Source organism: Phocoena sinus, chromosome 4 (assembly GCF_008692025.1).
Source record: "Phocoena sinus isolate mPhoSin1 chromosome 4, mPhoSin1.pri, whole genome shotgun sequence".
Classification (NCBI taxonomy): Eukaryota; Metazoa; Chordata; class Mammalia; order Artiodactyla; family Phocoenidae; genus Phocoena; species Phocoena sinus.
In genome coordinates, this window is record NC_045766.1 from 7,049,770 (window position 1) to 7,069,598 (window position 19,829).

General features: G+C 38.3%; 1 protein-coding gene across 1 annotated transcript in view; it reads right to left on the minus strand.

The window, feature by feature from the left end:
- KCNH8 (potassium voltage-gated channel subfamily H member 8) overlaps window positions 1-19,829 on the minus strand; it is a 401,601-nt gene that overhangs the window by 61,203 nt on the left and 320,569 nt on the right. The window contains exons 9-11 of the mRNA XM_032630495.1: window positions 16,335-16,534; window positions 15,214-15,463; window positions 8,830-9,044 (exon numbers count right to left, since the gene is read on the minus strand). Coding sequence (XP_032486386.1) covers window positions 8,830-9,044; window positions 15,214-15,463; window positions 16,335-16,534 — 665 coding nt within the window. The remainder of the gene's footprint in view (window positions 1-8,829; window positions 9,045-15,213; window positions 15,464-16,334; window positions 16,535-19,829) is intronic.

Below are 19,829 nucleotides of genomic sequence, written 5' to 3' on the forward strand. Positions count from 1 at the left end.
GATTTAGGCACTGAGGATATATATAGAACAAGAAAAAGCCTGAATAAAATAGACATTCTGGCAGGAGAAACTGACAATGAACATGAAAACATACATATTAAAGTAACTGAGATCTTGTTAAATGCTATGAAAAAGATAAACAAGGTGATGTGACAGAAGATAACTGGGAGAGGCAAACTCCAGGGCAGGTAGTCAGGTAAGGTCAGGGGAGTAGCACTGGAGAAAGAAAAAATAGCAATGCAAAGGCCCTGAGGCATGAGAGGCAGGCAGGAACCTGGCATGTGTAAGGAAGGGATAGCAGGCCATTTTGTTGGAATGCAATGCTAGACATGAGTTGATATCTGATGTATCAGATAAGTTTGAACGACAGGCAGGAGTTGGAATGCAGAGAATCTTGAAAGTTATGGTGAGAAGTCTGGATTTTATTAACAGTTCATGAGGATCCATTGAAATACTTTAAGCAACAGAGTGACATGTTCCAATTTATATTTTGAAAAGGTTTTTCCTGTAGATTTGAGGAAATAGGGTAGGTAAGGGTTTAAGAAAAGAGGCAAGGATGGGTGCAAGCAGTCTACACAGGGGATGCTCCCACATCCCACAAGGCCACTCCTTCAAGGTACAGAAAGAAAAAAAAAAAACATCTGACAAAATTCTACATGCACTTATGATAAAAACTCTAGAAAAAGTAGATATAGAGGGAATGCACCTCAACATCATAAAGGCCATATATGACAAACCTACAGCTAACATCATACTCAATGGTGAAAAGCTGAAACCTTTTCCTCTAAAATAAAGAAGAAGACAAGAATGCCCAATCTCCTCTTTTATTCAACATAGTATCGGAAGTCCTAGCTATAGCAATTAGGCAAGAAAAAGAAAAAAGTCATCCAAATTAAAGAGGAAGAAGTAAAACTGTCACTATTTACAGATGATATGATAGTATGTATGTATATATTTACAGATATATGATACTGCATATAGAACCCCCCAAAAACTATTAGAACTAATAAATGAATTAAAGTTGTGGGATACAAAATTAATATCCAGAAATCTATTGTGTTTCTACACATTAATAACAAACTATCAGAAAGAGAAATAAAGAAAACAATCCCATTTATAATTTCAACAAAGAGAACAAAATATTTAGGAATACATTTAACCAAGGGGGCAAAGGACCTGTATTCTGAAAACTATAAGACATTGAGGAAAGAAATTGAAGATGACACAAACAAATGGAAAATTACACCATGCTTATGGATTGGAAGAATCAATATCGTTAAAATATTCATACGACATAAAGCAATCTGCACATTCAATGCAATCCCTATTAGAATACCAATGGCATTTTTCACAAAACTAGAACAAATAATCCCCCAAGTTTTTTGGAACCACAAAAGACCACAAATAACCAAAGTAATTTTGAGAAAGAAGAACAAATCTGAAGGTATCAGGATCCTAGACTTGAAACTATGCTACAGAGCTAGTAATCAGAGAGTATGGTACTGGCACAAAAACAGACGAAAAGCTCAATGGCATAGAAGAGAGAGCTGAGAGATAAACCCACACCTATATGGTCAATTAATTTATGACAAAGGAGGCAAGATTATTCAATGCGGAAAAAGTCTCTTTAATAAATGGTGTTGGGGAAACTGGACAGCTACTTGTAAAGGAATGAAATTGAACCACTTTCTCACACCATATACAAAAATAAACTCAAAAAGGACTAAAGGTTTAAATGTAAGGCCTGAAACCATAAAACTCCTAGAAGAAAACATAGGCAGGAACTTCTTTGACATTGGTCTTAGCAATATTTTTTTGGATATGACTCCTCAGGTAGAGGAAACAAAAGCAAAAATAAACAAATGGGACTACATCATACTAAGAAGCTTTTACATGGGAAGGAAACTACCAACAAAACAAAAAGGCAACCTACTGAATGGGAGAAGGTATTTGTAAATGATATATCCAATCAGTGGTTGATACCAAAATATATAAAGAACTCATACAACTCAGTATCAAAAAACCAAATAACCCAATTAAAAAATGGGCAGAAGACCTAAATAGACATTTTTCCAAAGAAGACATACAGATAGTCAACAGGCACATGAAAAGATGGTCAATATCACTAATCATCAGGGAAATGTAAATGAGCTATCACCTCACACCTTTAAGTATGGTTATCACAAAAGGGACAATAAATAACAGGTGCTGGCAAGGATGTTGAGAAAAGGGAACCTTCGTGTGCTGTTGGTGGAAATGTAAATTAATGTAGCCACTACAGAAAGCAGTGTGGAAGTTCCTCAAAAAACTTAAAATAGAAATACCATATGATCCAACAATTCCAATTCTGAGTAGTTATCTGAAGAAAATGAAAACACTAATTTGAAAAGATGTATGCACTCCCATGTTGACTGCAGCACTACTTACTATAACCAAGACATGGAAACAGTCTAGGTATCCATCGATATATGAATGGATAAAGAAGATGTGGTATACTACACAACGGAATATTATTCAGCCATAAAAATAATAAAATCCTGGCACTTGCAGCAGCGTGGATGAACCTGGAGAGTATATGCTAAGAGAAATAAGTCAGACAGAGAAAATCATGTACTGTATGATTTCACTTATATGTGGAATCTAAAAGACAAAAGAACAAACAAAACAGAATTAAACAGAAACAAACTGGCAATTGTCAGAGGGGAGAGGGTTGGGGGGTGGAATGAAATAGATGAAGGGGATTAAGAGGTAAAAAATTCTGACTAGTGAAAAAAAAACTGGCTACAAAATAAATAAGTCACAGGGATGTAACATACACATAGGGAATACAGTCGATAATATTGTAACAACTTTGTATGGTGCTAGATGGCAACTGGATTTATTGTGGTGATCATTTTATAAGATCTAAAAATATTGAATCACTATGTTGTACGTCTTAATCTAATCTAATATTGTTTGTTAATTATAACTCAATTTAAAGGAAAAGAATAGAGACAGGGAAAACCATTACGTCACTTCTCTTTTGTTATGGTCAGGGAGATATGTCTCAGTATCTACCTGCCCACCCTCCCACCCCATACACACCCCACAGGCTGGTGAGAGCAAGTTGACTCTCCCATTAGCATGTAACTTTTACATTTAATTATGTTTAATATATAGGTGTTATCTGATGTATATGACCACTCTGGAAAGTTTTCCATTAATTATGTCTATAAATGTGCTTGTTTCACTCGAGAGTCAAGACTGGAGTGCGTAGTTTTGTAACTACACTATTGAAATATGGTGCTTGGTGTGTAGAGAGAGTGTGTGTTGATGAGGGGTTTGGGGTACTGTGATGAAGCTTGAGGTTCTGAGCAGCTATGGGTCAGCACCATAAATCACCCACATACCATCAAATACATCAAAACTGGAGGAAAGCTGCTAAAAGTGGGTGCTCCTCACAGGCTCCCTTGTCTCTGTTCAGGAACCTTCTCTGAAATTTGGTGTAACCTCTTGTGCTGTAGTGAGGTGGCATTTCAAAGACCTTCACCCAGAGGCCACTGACACTCAGGAACCTAGGGAAATATCTCTCCCTTTACTAAAGGGTGAGGAGAGTGAAGGAGGAGACTTTATTTTTTATGCTGATCAGATTATATAAAAATAATGGAAAATAAGGGAAAAAATGAGGTAACCAACACACTTAAACTGTAATAGGTTTCCAACCAAAAAATGGGCAGAAGACCTAAATAGACATTTCTCCAAAGACATACTGATGGCCAATAGGCACATGAAAAGATACGCAACATTGCTAATTATTAGAGAAATGCAAATCAGAACCACAAAGAGGTTTTACCTCACACTGGTCAGAATGGCTATCATCAAAAAGTCTACAAATAATAAACGCTGGAGAGGGCGTGGAGAAAAGGGAACCCTCCTACACTGTTGGTGGGAATGTAAATTGGTGCAGCCACTGTGGAGAACAGTATGGAGGTTCCTTAAAAAACTAAAAATAGAACTACCATATGATCCAGCAATCCCACTCCTGGGAATATATCCAGAAAGGATGAAAACTCTAACTCAAAAAACTACATGCACCCCAATGTTTATAGCAGTACTATTTACAATAGCCAAGACATGGAAGCAACCTAAATGTCCATCAACAGAGAAATGGATAAAGAAGATGTGGTACATATACACAATGGAATATTACTCAGCCATAAAAAAGAACGAAATAATGCCATTTGCAGCAACATGGATGAACCTAGAGATTATCATACTAAATGAAGTAAATTAGATAAAGACAAATATCATATGAAATCACTTGTATGTGGAATCTAAAAAATGATACAAATGAATTTATTTACAAAACAGAAACAGACTCACAGACACAAAACAAACTATGGTTACCAAAGGGGAAAGGGAGGAGGGATAATTTAGGAGTTTGGGATTAACATATACACACTACTATATAAAAAATAGATAAACAAGACCTACTGTAGAGCACAGAGAACTATACTCAATATTTTGTACATAACCTGTAATGGAAAATAATCTGAAAAAGAATACATATACAAATGTATAACTGAATCACTTTGCTATATACTTGAAACACTGTAAATCAACTATACTTCAGTAAAAAAAATGATTAAAAAAAGTTAATAGGTTTCATCGAGTAACCCCTGTTAAGGTAAAACCGGAGAATTTATCACCTTTTTCCAACAACCATTGCCATTTGCTGCTTCACAACCTCACCACCAAGTCAGAGTCCACGATGTGCAAACCCAGAACATATCTACACATAGCCATAGCAATATCTGATCTTCAGTGTTTTAGCACTATTAATGTTTGAAAACATATTTTAGATACTCTTCTATCACTATTTATCTCAAATTCAAAATTCTTATGTTAAGGCAAACTAAATTTCACAACCAACAACAGATGGGTCTGTGCTAAAATCAATTTTATAGGGTTTACCATGAGAAGCTGTGAAGCAAATTTCTTAGCATCTCCATAGACAGAAATAGCTAAATTAATCTATGTCATTATTGGAGTCATCCAGGAGATATAAATAAGGGCAAACACAGAGAATACACTGAGTGCATAAAACTCCTAATTAGCATGAGATCGAAACAGTACTAGCTAGCCTTTTCACAAACTTAGAAAATATTTTACACATTTTAATTAGTTTTCCTGTGGGAGTTGGATGAGCTGCTATTCTAAAGTTAGGTAATTTATCAGAGTTCTAGAGTCACAGCTTACTGTTACATGCATACCTTTTGACTATTTCTTAAAATGCTTCTTTGATCTTTATTTCAAATGGGTTTTTATTTTATTTTATTTCAAAATGGGTTGATGATCAGTCTCCTCTTTATCCATATGTTCTGGTAACGTTCTCTGTCACCTGATAGTTTATAAGCTACTTGGGATTGAAGGTGATATCCAGAAGGCAAAATTAGAAAGACACAAGGCAATCGAACAGAGAGAGTTAAGCTAATACGTGTCAGAAACAATGGGGAGTTTGTGGATGAAGGGAGAGGATGAAGAGAGGACAGGAGGTGAGAGCAAGAACAAAGGGCTGAACTATGGGGCAGGGAGGACACAGGAGTTTTAAGAATAAGGATATGGAGTGAAGTCACATTTATACTGTTTGCATTTCCATCATGCAAATGTTCCTCCTTCTAGGACTCATTGACCAACCTTTCACACAGGCTTCAACCCACCAGAAACCCTGTGTGATTGGATAGTTTTGTTTGCACGTATGTGGGAATTAAGGAGGGGGCTGGGTTCCACACTGGTCTTACACCAGAGTTGCAGAGCAGAGAGCAGGAATCCATGACCATAGGTAATCGTCAGAATATAAGCTCCCCCCAAAGTCATAGTATCCTCGGAAACAGCACAAGACTTCTCCCCCGGGGTATGAAATTATGGGTCAGGGTGGTCCAAATTTACCTTTAGAAGGTATAGCATCCCAGGATCTTGGATATAATGCAAATAGAACTTCTGAGTGATACAAAATGAGGAAACACAAAATATAAAACGATAAGGGTCTCAGAGGTAAGCGCCAGTTCCCATTAGCCCTTAAAATGTAACTTAGAAGGAGTCCTCTGTAAAGAAGCAAGACTTTTGGTTTCAGCCACAATGAAAGAGCTTATATTGAACTAAAAAATAATTATAAATCTGGACAAAATATATAAAATAACTGTTTGAAAGCACTGGAGAGCAAGCAACTTAGGTCAGACTTGAAGGACTGTGTTGTCTGGGAAAAGGGAAGTCCATCAGTGTGAGGACCATGTTTATCCAGGTGTTTTCCTGAGAGAATCGGCTGTTTCAGTGTGAGGTGGAAGAGAAAGGAACAGTCTTCCTGAACGAGGACGTTTAGGTGTACCAAACCACCTGGGATTTGATGAATAAACCCCAGAGAGGAGGGAACTGCATCAATGGGGCCCTTGAGGCATCAGCCAGCTCCCCGTTTGAGCCTACACAGGGTGGTGCTCCAAGAAACCAGATGATTTCCATAACCATGTGATGCTCAGGAGATGCAGGCTGGAATTCAAGGCCTGCCAAATTGGAGGAGCCTTGGTGAACATCCAAGGATTTTAGCTGAGATCCTGAAAAAAATCATGTCTTACTTAGGAGTGAGAGCTATAGCACCAGAGTAAGGGCAAAACTGAAACAGATCAGCCTAACAAAGATGAAGAGGAACTGTGAGCAGGATGAAAGTGATTTGCTGGTACTCTATCTGCCTGCCAAGAGAAACTATAACCCTATCTGGAGGAAAATAATGTGAACACTTTTTCATAAACAACATCTACAATGAAGCAAAATCATGATATCTGCTAAAAAAAGGGGTGGGGGCCAAATAACCTAAAAGAAAACAAACAAACAAAAAAAACCACACACAAGAGAAATAACAGATAACGAAAATAGTCTCATTGGCAATTCAGACATTGGAGTTTTAAAATCACTATGATTAATGTTTCAGCAAAGAGAAGAAGAAGATAAAAAATGGATTAAAGGTAAGAATCCTTAAAAGTAACCAAATAAGAAGAAACTAGGGGTTGAGATCCCATATTTTCCATTTGTCTATGCTGAGGAATGTTGGCTCTTTCTTCCCTCATTTCTTTTTCCCTTTTTGGTGGCTTCGATGCCCTAACTCACCTCCAGTCTTCAAAAATAGTTGTCACATTATGCTGTTGTGGAGAGCACAAAAGGCAACTATAGTCGTAGACCTCGATTTATTGAAAAGGAAGACAAGAAGAGTGTCTTCAAGAAGAAGAGACAACAGGGGACTTCCCTGGTGGCGCAGTGGTTAAGAACCCGCCTGCCAATGCAGGGGACACGGGTTTGAGCCCTGGTCCGGGAAGATCTCACATGCCGTGGAGCAACTAAGCCCATGAGCCACAACTATTGAGCCCACGTGCTGCAACCACTGAAGCTGGCATGCCTAGAGCCCGTGCTCCACAACAAGAGAAGCCACCGCAATGAGAAGCCCGTGCACCGCAGCGAAGAGCTGCCCCCACTCGGCACAGCTAGAGAAAGCCCGTGCGCAGCAACGAAAACCCAACGCAGCCAAAAATAAATAAGTAAATAAATAAGAGACAACATAACTACGAATTTACGGATTTTAAAATGACAGACACCTGTGCCCATACTCTGTCCCTGTCACCTACAAGTTTGTGTGACCTCACACACGTTACTTCACCATTCTGCATCTGCCTCCTGTCCTGTAAAACCTAGTTGACACTCACCTTCAACAGTGGCTTTAAGCACTAAATGAGATGTTTTACACAGGCAGAGTACTTAGCACAAGTAAGTTTGCAATAAATATCGATACCTCCTCTGCCACTTGTCATCATCAATGGAGAGAAGCACACATTCAAGAGTGGTAATCTTGAACGTCAGAAAGGGATACCATCTACATACTGTCTGCCATTTGATATCCTCCACCAAGATGAAGTCATACGCAATTTGGGTTCATTCTTTGCCTTTCAAGTGGAGAATACTGATGACGAACAAAATGTCCCCACAAGTGGGTTAGTCAAAACAAGAGCTTCGTTTCTTAAACCCTGAGGGAAAAAATCGAGTATAGCAGATATCTGGGGCAGATCAAGGCAGCAGATCAAGGCTTCTGTTCATAGAGAATGCTCTGCGTACGTGCTCTGGTTTGCCTTTCAACAATCATCCCTATCAAATCATTGGTCTCTCTGACACATCTAATGAAGTCATGTTCATGAGCAGCTTAATCATGGGATGCAGTTTGGTACATATATTGACAGGAAAGCTGTTTGTATAAACTGAAACATGCAGCAAATATATAATTTCCGAAAATGTTCATTATGCTTTCAGCGTGACAATCTTTGGCTTGAATCCTTCCATGCATTTTTAGTCATTTTAAGATAGGCTGTTTTGAGTACCGGTTAACAAATAAAAAGATATTCTTAAGCAAAATGTATGTCAAGCCAGTGGAGTAGTGAATAATCACACACACAGCAAACTCTGTACCACATACTCTATTCAGAAATCTTTCAGTTTGGGAGAAGCCACACATCTCTAGCTGAATATTATATGTCCCTGAAATTGATTCTGGCTATAAGCACATGAAAATAAAAAAAAGAAAGAAACTGAATTAAGAGAAGTCATCCGTAAATAATACTTCCCTAAAATGTTGATAACAAGCTCCAGGTTTGACTTGTAGCTAATTATCTAACTGCTCAATTAGTAACTGAACAGTCCTACCTTATCTGCTCAGAGAATTTTTGAAGTGAGGTCAGGACATGTGCCTTTCCTCTTATAAATGGTCTCCAGGCCCCATGTGTTTGGGTCTCAGCACTAATTAGAAGCGAGACTTACATCACTCTCGTGACCTTCTCGAAGGTTGTATGTGAGGTCATGCTGAATGTCTTCCACAAATTTGTGAGCATATTCTGGGTAAAGGTCCAGCACTTCAAAGAGTCCTTTGAGGATGATGCACTGGAGATCACAGTAGGTGAGCGCCTTCACATCCGCGTTGGTCTTGATTACTTGGTCCTTAATTGATAGATTGGCTCCAATTAAATCCCCTTTCCCTTGAAACAGTGAAAAAAAGAGACATGTAGCTTTAATGAAAAGCAAGCTTGGGACTGGTAACTTTGTTTGATTTACAGGCTTCATTTCTCTGAAATTACACTGAAAGAGAAGAGGAACCTTTATCTGGGGCAGGGTTTCTCAGCCTCAGCAGTGTTGAGATTTGGGGCCTGATCATTCTCTGCTGGCAGGGGGACCATTCCTAACAGGGTAGAATGTTTAGTAGCATCTCACATCATCCACCCCCCAGAGATGACACCCAAAATATCTGCAGGCATTGCCAAATGTGCCTTGGCAATCAAAATTGTCCCCAGTTGAGAAAACTGGTCTAGAGAATAAAGCCTAGGAGCCCGAGAGTTAGCAATTGTAGGTCATACATGGGTTCCAGACAGGTCCCTCACAGGATTTGGTAAATGACTTTAGACAAAGCAGTTGACATTTTTCGTCACAGTTGCTTTAACCATTCAAGGGAAATAATAATGGCTCAGTTTTTCTGACTGTAAAAATGCTCCAGGATTCTGAGGTTTAGACCATCAAGAGGTATATTAATCACTTTGATTCTAGCACTCTGGACAATATAAGCATCACCATCTAATATACTTGGGTTGTTTTATTTATCTCTGAATATGTCTACAAGACAGGAGGCAGGGCATGGAGGAGGAGAGTTGAGAGGCAGAGGCAACTACTGGGCATTACAGACCATGAAATCTACTACATAGAAATGCAAAATACAAGTCATAGTTTTAATGCTCTGTGAGAGTGTAAAAATCCCATTTTCTCCAGCAACAAAGAAAGTGAATAAATAAAACCTATGAGCTCTTCCACTGCGGGGAGAGATGATCTAAGACTACTTTATTCACATTTTCTGTGTCCCACCCCGCAGCCAGCACCTCTTATCTTTTTTAACACCTCTGTCGATCAGTCTTGGGCTACACTTCACCCGTCTGGGAACTAGCTTACTTCCTCGAGTTTGCTGATTAGATAATATTGGACAAGTTATTTGAATCTTTAAAATCTTAAAATTGATTCAAATCAGTTTAACCTGGCGGGAGGGTGAGCATAATTGTAATTACTAACAAAGAGCTGATTGCAGCTTCAGTTTTATATTAGACAGAGCCATTAATTCACTCAGCATCCATGTGAGAAATCTGCAAGAAAATCCATTCAATTCTCAGACAAACTTAGGTTAAAAGCTGAGGTAATATGACCAAGTTCACAAAGGATGCTAGCATTGGATTCAAGGCTCCAACTTAGGAGTTTCTACTTCGTCTTTGCTTTGTCCTCAAATATCATCATGCCTATAAATAAATAAAATAACTTTTATTTATTTATATATTTTTATGGCCGCTTTGTTTCATTTCATAGGGAACCAACAACCACTAACTGACCAACCAAAAACCACCAAGCAAATAATATCTTTGGAATGTTATAGAACAAATTGCCCCGTCCATTCTTCATTCCATTAATTTTTTTAACTTTGAAACTTTTATTTTTTACTGTGCCCAGAATTTCTGGAAGCAAAGTCTCTGGCATGCAACAGGCTTCCATAAAAGTCTGTTTTATTGAATTTGACAGTAAAAGGAGATGTGCCACATCAACCATGAATACCTGAGATATTCATAAATATTTGTGCCGGATCAAAACATTTAAAATTATTCTAGGTGTTATCTTTGAATTAAAACCTTGAAATTGAGCCTATTTGGCAGAAGAAAAAAATCTATATTTATAGACACTAAGACAAGAAACAGCCACATAGTGTTGAATAACTCAAGTTTGATTTATTGTTGTCACCAATCCTGCTAAACTTGGAAATTGTTTTTCTTGCATGTTTTGTTAGAAATCTAAATTGCTGCTCAAAAACTCAAAGTTGGATACTGATGCAAGATGTAAATATAGCCAGGATGGACTGAGTACAGCAGATTTTCAAATTTTGTATATCTGAGGAGAATTTACCATGATGCACCATGTTGCCGCAGTGAGAATTCACATATTCTGTTAAGCAACTGGTGTTTGGAAAAACTTTAGGGTCATCATACTTTCATACCTGGTGATTTTGGCCACAATGACCCCAGCATCTTGCTAAACTTGGCATCCTAGAAAGAATTCTAGTTTATTTATTTATTCAGTGGATAATTATGGACCACTGACATATGTGCCAGACCTCAGGTGGAGCCTGGTCATCACCCTCACTCATTTTACGATTTTGTGGATTACTCCCTACCTAGATTTAGAGCCTATATCTAAGTTTCTTAATTACACTGGGTTTCGGTATCTTTATTTCTAAAAGAAAAGAAGATATTTATGGTCCCTTAGAGTCTCTATTATTCAGAATTCCATTACTGATATTTGTTAATCATTATTCTTCCACTGGGCAAAAAAACGTTGATGGGATGCATGTGCAAACCATCCTGGTTAGAGCTATAACTTATGTTTAATTATAATTAGGCAGACTAATGCCATCTGTGAAGAGTGCATTTATCTGTGCTTTGTCATCTTCTTTTAAACCACAATGAAGAAAGTGTTCAATTACCAGGACATGAAATGAATGTGTATAAGGCAGACAAATTCTATCCCTGGAAAAATCCCTGCCTCTGTGTCAACTGCCTCCCCAAAAAGCATCAGATTAAGAACGCCTTCAAGAATTGATAGGACGACGGGATTGTTTGAATAAATTATGGCTTGACAGCTGTTTGGTGATACTTTTCCCCTACGACATTACGTATTAATTATTTTGTTGGCAGAGTGAACATGTACTAAATATCTATATTTTAAGCCATGTGCTTAAGTTTATCAAAGTCAGTATTGATTTAAATTGGCCCATAAGATAATATTACCGTAGGGGAAGTAAAATAGTCAGTCTCCGTTGAAATAATGCTAACCACAGAGAGAAAATATTACTAATGTATTATCTTTGGGTTTAGTCCCAATATAACATAGGCGTGCTTCGAATGGTCATGTGCATTTTTGAGAGACATATGGTAGCAGCAAAGATGGGAAAACGTTAATTAAGGGAAGCTCAATTTATGTAGGAAATGCGGGCCAGAAGCACAAGGCAATGAACTAAGTCTTTTAGTTGTTAGTAGAATTTTTTTAAAATAAGAAAATCCGGGGGCTTCCCTGGTGGTGCAGTGGTTGAGAGTCTGCCTGCCGATGCAGGGGACACGGGTTCGTGCCCCCGTCCGGGAAGATCCCACATGCCGCGGAGCGGCTGGGCCCGTGAGCCAGGGCCACTGAGCCTGCACGTCCGGAGCCTGTGCTCCGCAACGGGAGAGGCCACAACAGTGAGAGGCCTGCATAACGCAAAAATAAATAAATAAAATAAAAAGAAAAAGAAAAGAAAAGAAAATAAGAAAATCCGATGGAATTGTGTATTACAAACAATAGTATTTACATACCAGCCACCAAATTTGTACCTATCGTGACATAGTATCAGGGATGATGCCTTTGTATTCCATTCCTAGAACTGTTGCTAGTTACCAAATTTAAAAATTCACCACAATTATGGAAAAACCCACATTTTATACATGTAAAACTAGTGCATTAATTTGCTTACATGTATATCAAATCATAAGCTGCTAGAAAAATAACTAAATACCCTTTAATATTATTTATTTTATTTTAAATTAATTTTTATGGGAGTATAGTTCATTTACAATGTCGTGTTAGTTTCTGCTGTACGGAAAAGTGAATCAGTTATACATATACATATATCCACTCTTCTTTAGATTCTGTTCCCATATAGGTCATCACAGAGTATTGAGTACAGTTCCCCGTGCTATACAGTAGGTTATTAGTTATCTATTTTATATATAGTAGTGTGTATATGTCAATCCCAATCTCCCAATTTATCCCTCCACCACCTTTCCCCCTTGGTAACCATAAATTTACTTTCTACATCTGTGACTCTATTTCTGTTTTGTAAATAAGTTCATTTGTACCATTTTTTGAGTTTACGCATATAAGCAATATCATATATTTGCCTTTGTCTGACTTACTTCAATCAGTATGACAATCTCTAGGTCCATCCATGTCGCTGCAAATGGCACTAAATGCCCTTTTAAAAGCAGACTGTGCCAATGGACAGGCTATAAAACTGATAGTGGTACTAAGGAAGCCCACAGGTAAAGAAAGGTTTTTGAAGCAAATTTAGAAATGATTGTCACTTTTAATTTTGAATAAAAAATGATAGAATGACTGATCTTTAACTTCATAGAGTTGAGAAGTGGGCAGGAAGAGTGTTAAATTCTCCTCTTGAGGGCTTCCCAGGTGGCGCAGTGGTTGAGAGTCGGCCTGCTAATGCAGGGGACACGGGTTCGAGCCCTGGTCTGGGAAGATCCCACATGCCGCGGAGCAACTAGGCCCGTGAGCCACAACTACTGAGCCTGCGCGTCTGGAGCCTGTGCTCCGCAACAAGAGAGGCCACGATGGTGAGAGGCCCGCGCACCGTGATGAAGAGTGGCCCCCACTTGCCACAACTGGAGAAAGCCTTCGCACAGAAACGAAGACCCAACACAGCAAAAATAAATTAAATAAATTAATAAACTCCTCACCCCAACATTAAAAAAAAAAAAAAAATTCTCCTCTTGAAAAACACACACATACAGAGTCTCACTCTCCCACTGATAATGAGCTGGCCACACTGAGGATAAATACACTCTTTTAGTTGCTCTTCCATGCCTTTCTATTAAGGAGAAAAACATAAGGGGGTGAATCAAGAATTGAGCCCAAACTTTGGAAGGCAAGCCCTACCTTTCCTCTGGGATGTGGTAAACTGAAGTCAATTGGAAGCAATGGAAAGCCTCCTTCCATTTGGTATTTTACCCCTCGTTGCCCCCATCTCTGCACCTCTAATTGGGGATAATCATAGCAACCTAATAGGGTTGCAAGATTTGAACTGGATAATGGACATACAACACCCAGCTCACATTAGGGAATCAATCAATATTAGTTCTCTTCTCTTTTCCCAAACATAACCTATCGTGAAGCTTATGAGCTAAAATCCAGAGACTGCAGACTTAACAATGATCATATAGAATAAAAGGCATTGTTCAGAGGTGGAAAGGACACTGGATACAGAGTCTGAAGACCTAGGTTAGCTTTGACTTCGGAAAAATGAGAAAATACCTCTCTTATCTGTCTCTTTGTGTTAGGAAAACGTAACTAAGGTCCCACATGTGAAAATACTTTGTAAGGGTTGGGTTGTCCACAGATACTACGTTCTTAAATATGAAAATTAAAAATAAATGAAAAGTGCTGCATTAGCCACTTTTAATTAACACAAATTCTAAACATTATCGTTGTACACTGGTGTTCAAAATATATCGTTTAGACCAGTACCTAATTTATTCGTAGGCCCTCAAGAAATAATAGTTGAATAAATAAATGAACAAACAGATAAAGAAACAAATGAAAGTGATTTTTAAAAGAGGTACACATAAAATTGCAGACAGCAATTTTTCTACATTAACCCTGCATGTCACCTTTTGTCAGCTGACATTTACATTTCAATGAACACCAATTATGTCTTAATAGTTGGAGTCAACTTTGTGGTACAAAATATTCACAAATTGTCCTATGAATTTTTGAGGGAGTGAAAAGAGCCTATCATCACCTTGACAGAATTGAGTTAATGATTGCTATGATTGCTGTGAGAGCTTATTCTCAATACGAAATCATTTTTTGTTCAATTTCTAGCACAGATAAAACAATTTTCAATGTTCTTCTCTGAATTGCTTCTCCACAAAAAGGCAGAAATGCCCTCTGAAAACTGACCAGCTGTCTCACCAAGAGGCAGACTATATCATAATTTATAATCTGGCTTTAGGAATCAGAAAGAACTGTGTTCATTCTCTTGCTATGTTATTTGGGACAAATTAAGTTAACTAAGATACTATATATTCACTTGTAAAGTAGGGATAATATACCACTGGATTTTTAACAAGAATCAAAACACGTGTTGGATATAACACTTAGCACAGTGTAAACTCAATATATGGCATAACAATTAATAATAAAAACTAATAATAATAATTTGGCAAATTAAACCCATATCTTGCATCCACATATTCATCCCTAATTTTCCTTCTCTCAATCACAGTTTTTCCTCCCATTTCATCTCCTTAATTTATGCTCCAGAGTAAAATTTCATGAAGCTTTTCAACTCAGACATACCAAGAATCGCCAGCACCATGCTGTCTTTAAGAACTTCCATGGAGCCCGAGCATACAAAGTAGATGGCCTGCAAAGCATCTCCCTGACGCAGCAGATACTCCCCTGGAGCACAGAAGGAGGTTTTGATGTGTAGGGACAGAGACCTGAGGCAGCCCCGGCTGGCACACTCAAAAAGGGACAACTGTAAGATTTCCTTGTTCAGGTGCATGGTGATGTCAGAACGAAGCTCATCTGGAAAGTCTTTCAAAAGCTGTCAGAGAAGATGAAAGAGGGAAGCAAGTTGGGGTCAGTCTTGCGTAATTGATTGACTATAAGACCACAGGAAGTTTTTCCCACTGTTTGACCAGCCACAGTACAGAAGAGGAAATATACATATGAATAATCCTGGAGAGATTTTTCCATGACTGTGACCCTGGTTGTGTGCTCCTAAATAATCAGCTGTTAATAAGTCTGGAGAAATAGAATAAATTAATAAAAGACTCTAGAATGAAACATATAGTTCCTTGTGACTTGCTTCTCACAAAGATGCCTACTCAGGACAGAAGATATGGAATTTGGACCCTTTAGTGTTTCCTCTGCTGTCATGACCATCTGAAGAGAGGAAAAAACAAATAATTACTTAAAAATATTGATGACTAGTTTCGTTGGGGGGTGGTGGAATGGTTGCTTGATTTATAGGATACCTTTTCTACAGTGGTGGTCTGCGGTGTTTCTGGATGTCCAAAGATAACATGTTTGCTGAAAAGCCTTTTTTTTTTTTACTTTGTTGCTTTTAAAGGTAAACATTAACTTGATTAATCTAATATTCCATGATTCCATCATTCAACTGTCATAAGAATTGGTTCCTTCAAAGAGGGTCAATGAGAATGAAAATAAGTCTGCCTGATTGACCAAAGTAGCAAGTTACTGTAAAACACAGGCCAATCCAAAGTGACATTATAAAAACATAAGCCAGAGCAGATGAAAGAAGATGTACTGAGGTCATGAGAGATTAAAAATAAAGAGATAAAGAAGGTGGTAGGTGTGTATTTCCCTTTTGAGACCTGCATTAGAGCACTTTGCTTTTACCTTAGAATACGTGCTTTCTGCCTGAAAACGTCAACATGAGAAATGCACATTACCTCATTGGAATCTATTCCATTGTTGACTGACCAGGTTGTTTGGAAATATTCAAGCATCCTCTGCTTGAGTTGCTGGGGCAGGTGATGGACACGTATGAAGTCCTTCAGATCCTTGGTTCTAGTGTGATAGAGGGACCACCTGGAATACATCCTCTGTATGATCGCCGTCACGTTTCCAAACACCAGGGCATGCATCAAGGCTAGAGAAAACAACACGGCATATAATGGGAGAAAAATAGGACAGAGGGGCTTCCTGCTTATGTATAAATGTACAGTCTATATATCCTGAATCAGCAGGGTACACGTAGCTGGCCACGTTGACAGCTATTTTGAAACAGGCTTTTTGCTGCAGCCACAGTGCCACAGGGTGCATCCTGATGTAGTCATTTTGATTCCATGTGACTTGATCAGAGTAAAAATACCTTTTAAAAATACTCAGTAAATGGGCTTCCCTGGTGGCGCAGTGGTTGAGAGTCCGCCTGCCAATGCAGGGGACATGGGTCCGTGCCCCGGTCTGGGAAGCTCCCACATGCCGCAGAGCGGCTGGGTCCGTGAGCCATGGCTGCTGAGCCTGCGCGTCTGGAGCCTGTGCTCCGCAACGGGAGAGGCCACAACAGCGAGAGACCCGCGTGCCAAAAAAAAAAAAAAAAAAAAAAAAACACCTCAGTAATAAGAACAATAGACCACTTTGACCCACACTTAATCTGTTAGCCGCCATCCTGGCTATGACAAACTTTGATTTTTGTACTCTATTCACATCTGTATTATTTTAATCGTTGGGTCTAACTGTGTAGGTATGATGAAATGGTTTTAATAATTTCATAGAATAAGCTCTCAAGTTAGGGCTTAATAGTTATTTTCATTATAATAACAAATACGTTTCAAAAGTAAATCTATAATAAAAATCTGGTTAGCCTTTATGAAAATATTAGTCTCTTCCCCAAAGCCATCATTTAAAATTAGTTTTAGGATATTAAATATGACACATTTCTATTAATAAAGGTACTGAAAAAGGTGTTAGAAATGTAATTGAGGATTTCCTGGGCAATCTGAAGCCAAGATAACACCACCCCAGCTCTCTAGTCACTTTAATTTTAAGGGACATAGATATTAGGAATTCTGAGACCATTCAAGAAACAAAGAATTCAGGTATTCTGCTTAGAGTTCTTGTCACCCTTCTGAGAAGAGCCAGGTGGTACACGAACATGTGAGTCCTGTTTCAATGAGATTTCTTGGTCAGTCTTCCGCTTCCAAAAGCACCACCAGAGTGTAATGAGAGAGCAGGCTTTGTTCACCAGAATTCCAGAGCGGATGGGGATTAGGGATGGATTTTCTCCTGGAAAAACATAGAGTGAGCGAGCAGATGGACTTCACCTCCCAAGGGGTCACCTGCTGTGGGGAGTGGTCAAGTATCTCAAAGTCAGAAAAGATGTGAGGATTTCGCACTAAACAGTAGTTGTTGGTCAAACAACGGGAATGGCCTAGCAGACACCAGCAAGTAGCCCGAGAAGGCCTTGGACCCACCTGGGTTTGTGAAACTGGGAAAGAGAAAGGTCCAAGTGTGCCCACACTTACGGACAGATCAACTCTCTGTGATATTCAGATTTCAGCCCTGATCCCCATGGGACTGGCAAGGAGGTAAGAAGCTCAGGGGTTGGGTGAAATCACTGGTTTCAGTAGTTTTTAGTTAAAAAAAAAAAAGACTAAACATTTCTAGTTTGTCTATTAAGACCTGTCATAAACGTCCCTGTGCCCAAATCTCAACGTCCAAGGACTGTGTTAAAAGTTTCTTAGCACCAGAATTGATAATCAGTGCAACTGTTGTTACATCCATCCTCCTGAATATTTCAAGATAGCCCCAACCCGAATTCTTTCTTTCGGTTACATTTACTAGAAATTATCAACTTTTGTCGTACTAATTTCAGACTAATCTAACACTGGAGTTAAAATTCTTTATCAGGTTATACATCATCATTTCTCTATGGAAAATTCAGTCACCATGCCAATGAAGTCGCCCCATAATAAAGAGGGCCTCAATATTTTGGAGAAGTTACTAGAACAGGGTTAAACTTAGGGTCCATATACAGGAGGCAATATAATGTTGCAGAGGAAATATGGACTTCGGAATCAGACACCATTAGATTAAATTCTGGCTTTACCACTTCTAATTTTGTAAACCAGGCGAGATATGCAATTCCCTTGCGTGGTTCCCTTATATGTAAATGGGCATAACAGTACCTTACTCATAGAGTTATTTCAGGGCTTAAAGAGTTAACATATCTTTTTTAAAGTGCCTTTAATTGTGTGTGGGTGCTCAATTTATGTTAATTTTTCCCATGAAAGTGAAAAGTGCTATGAATTTCCAGGATGCTCAGTGGTGTAAAATATGCGGGAGGAACCCAGATTTAAGGTTTTCCAGCAACCTGTCAAATAATTGAGTGGTTCTTTGTGGAAATAACTTCTTGATGGAGGAAATTCAAGAAATATTCAAGAAATGCCTGCTACATGCAAGCACACATTGGTTCAGATTCTTCCTAAATGTTCAAAAATGAAATGTCTTCCAAAGGGTTAAAAATATACCAAGAAAAACGCATATTGCTTAACAACTAAATGTTGAACGCTTCTTGGCAGGTTCTAAGTAGAGGCTCATTCTTCTGTATGGTTTTAGAAGCACAACTGTTCTGCCACTTAAATATTTTATTTGGAAGGGGAGACCTCTATTTACAATAAACACTCAGCAAAGAAAAGAACTGATTCTGCTCCAAATCCAAGGAATTAAACACTGATTTCAGGCTCTGTTAATATACTTATGGGCTCAGTGTTTGGAAGCCCCACCATCTGTAGAAAGTATGTAGTAATAATCATTCATGGCGTTTAAACTGAGTACTGAGAACAATTTTATTTCATTTATTTTAACACTGCTTTCCTTAATTAAGTGTATGATTTTAACTTTGCTTAATTATAATGTGTGTAAAGCACTTAAGGTAAGAGAAGTAATATGTTCAGATCATTTAGCATTCTAATTGTACATTATCAATAAAATGAATTACTGGATTCATTGTAGCATTCATAAGTGTTGTTGGAAAGCCCTAGTCTACGTCTGAGTCATCATAATTTCAAAGTCTCATTTCAGCATAGGAAAATACTTCTAATTTACGTAGTTCAAAAAATACAACCCTAGCTCTCGTAGTTTTTCAGTTTTCCAAAGTTATTATTGTCTCTCTGTCACTGGTTATCATTTTCACACTGGTGAAGAGTGTTTGTGACTGTCAGGCCAAACCATTCCATCTACTATGAAACTTTGACTGAAGAACTTCTATATCCAGGTCAGTCTGGAAATTATCCTTCACTTTTCCTTTTTATTCCTAGCAAATTTGATGTATATAATTCTTAAAGTAGCATGCTAGGCCTACTGCTGAGTCTGTGGGAGGTTCTTTTTCTTTGCAGAAGAGTTTTGTATAGAATGCATTTTGTAAAAGATCATGTTAATATCAG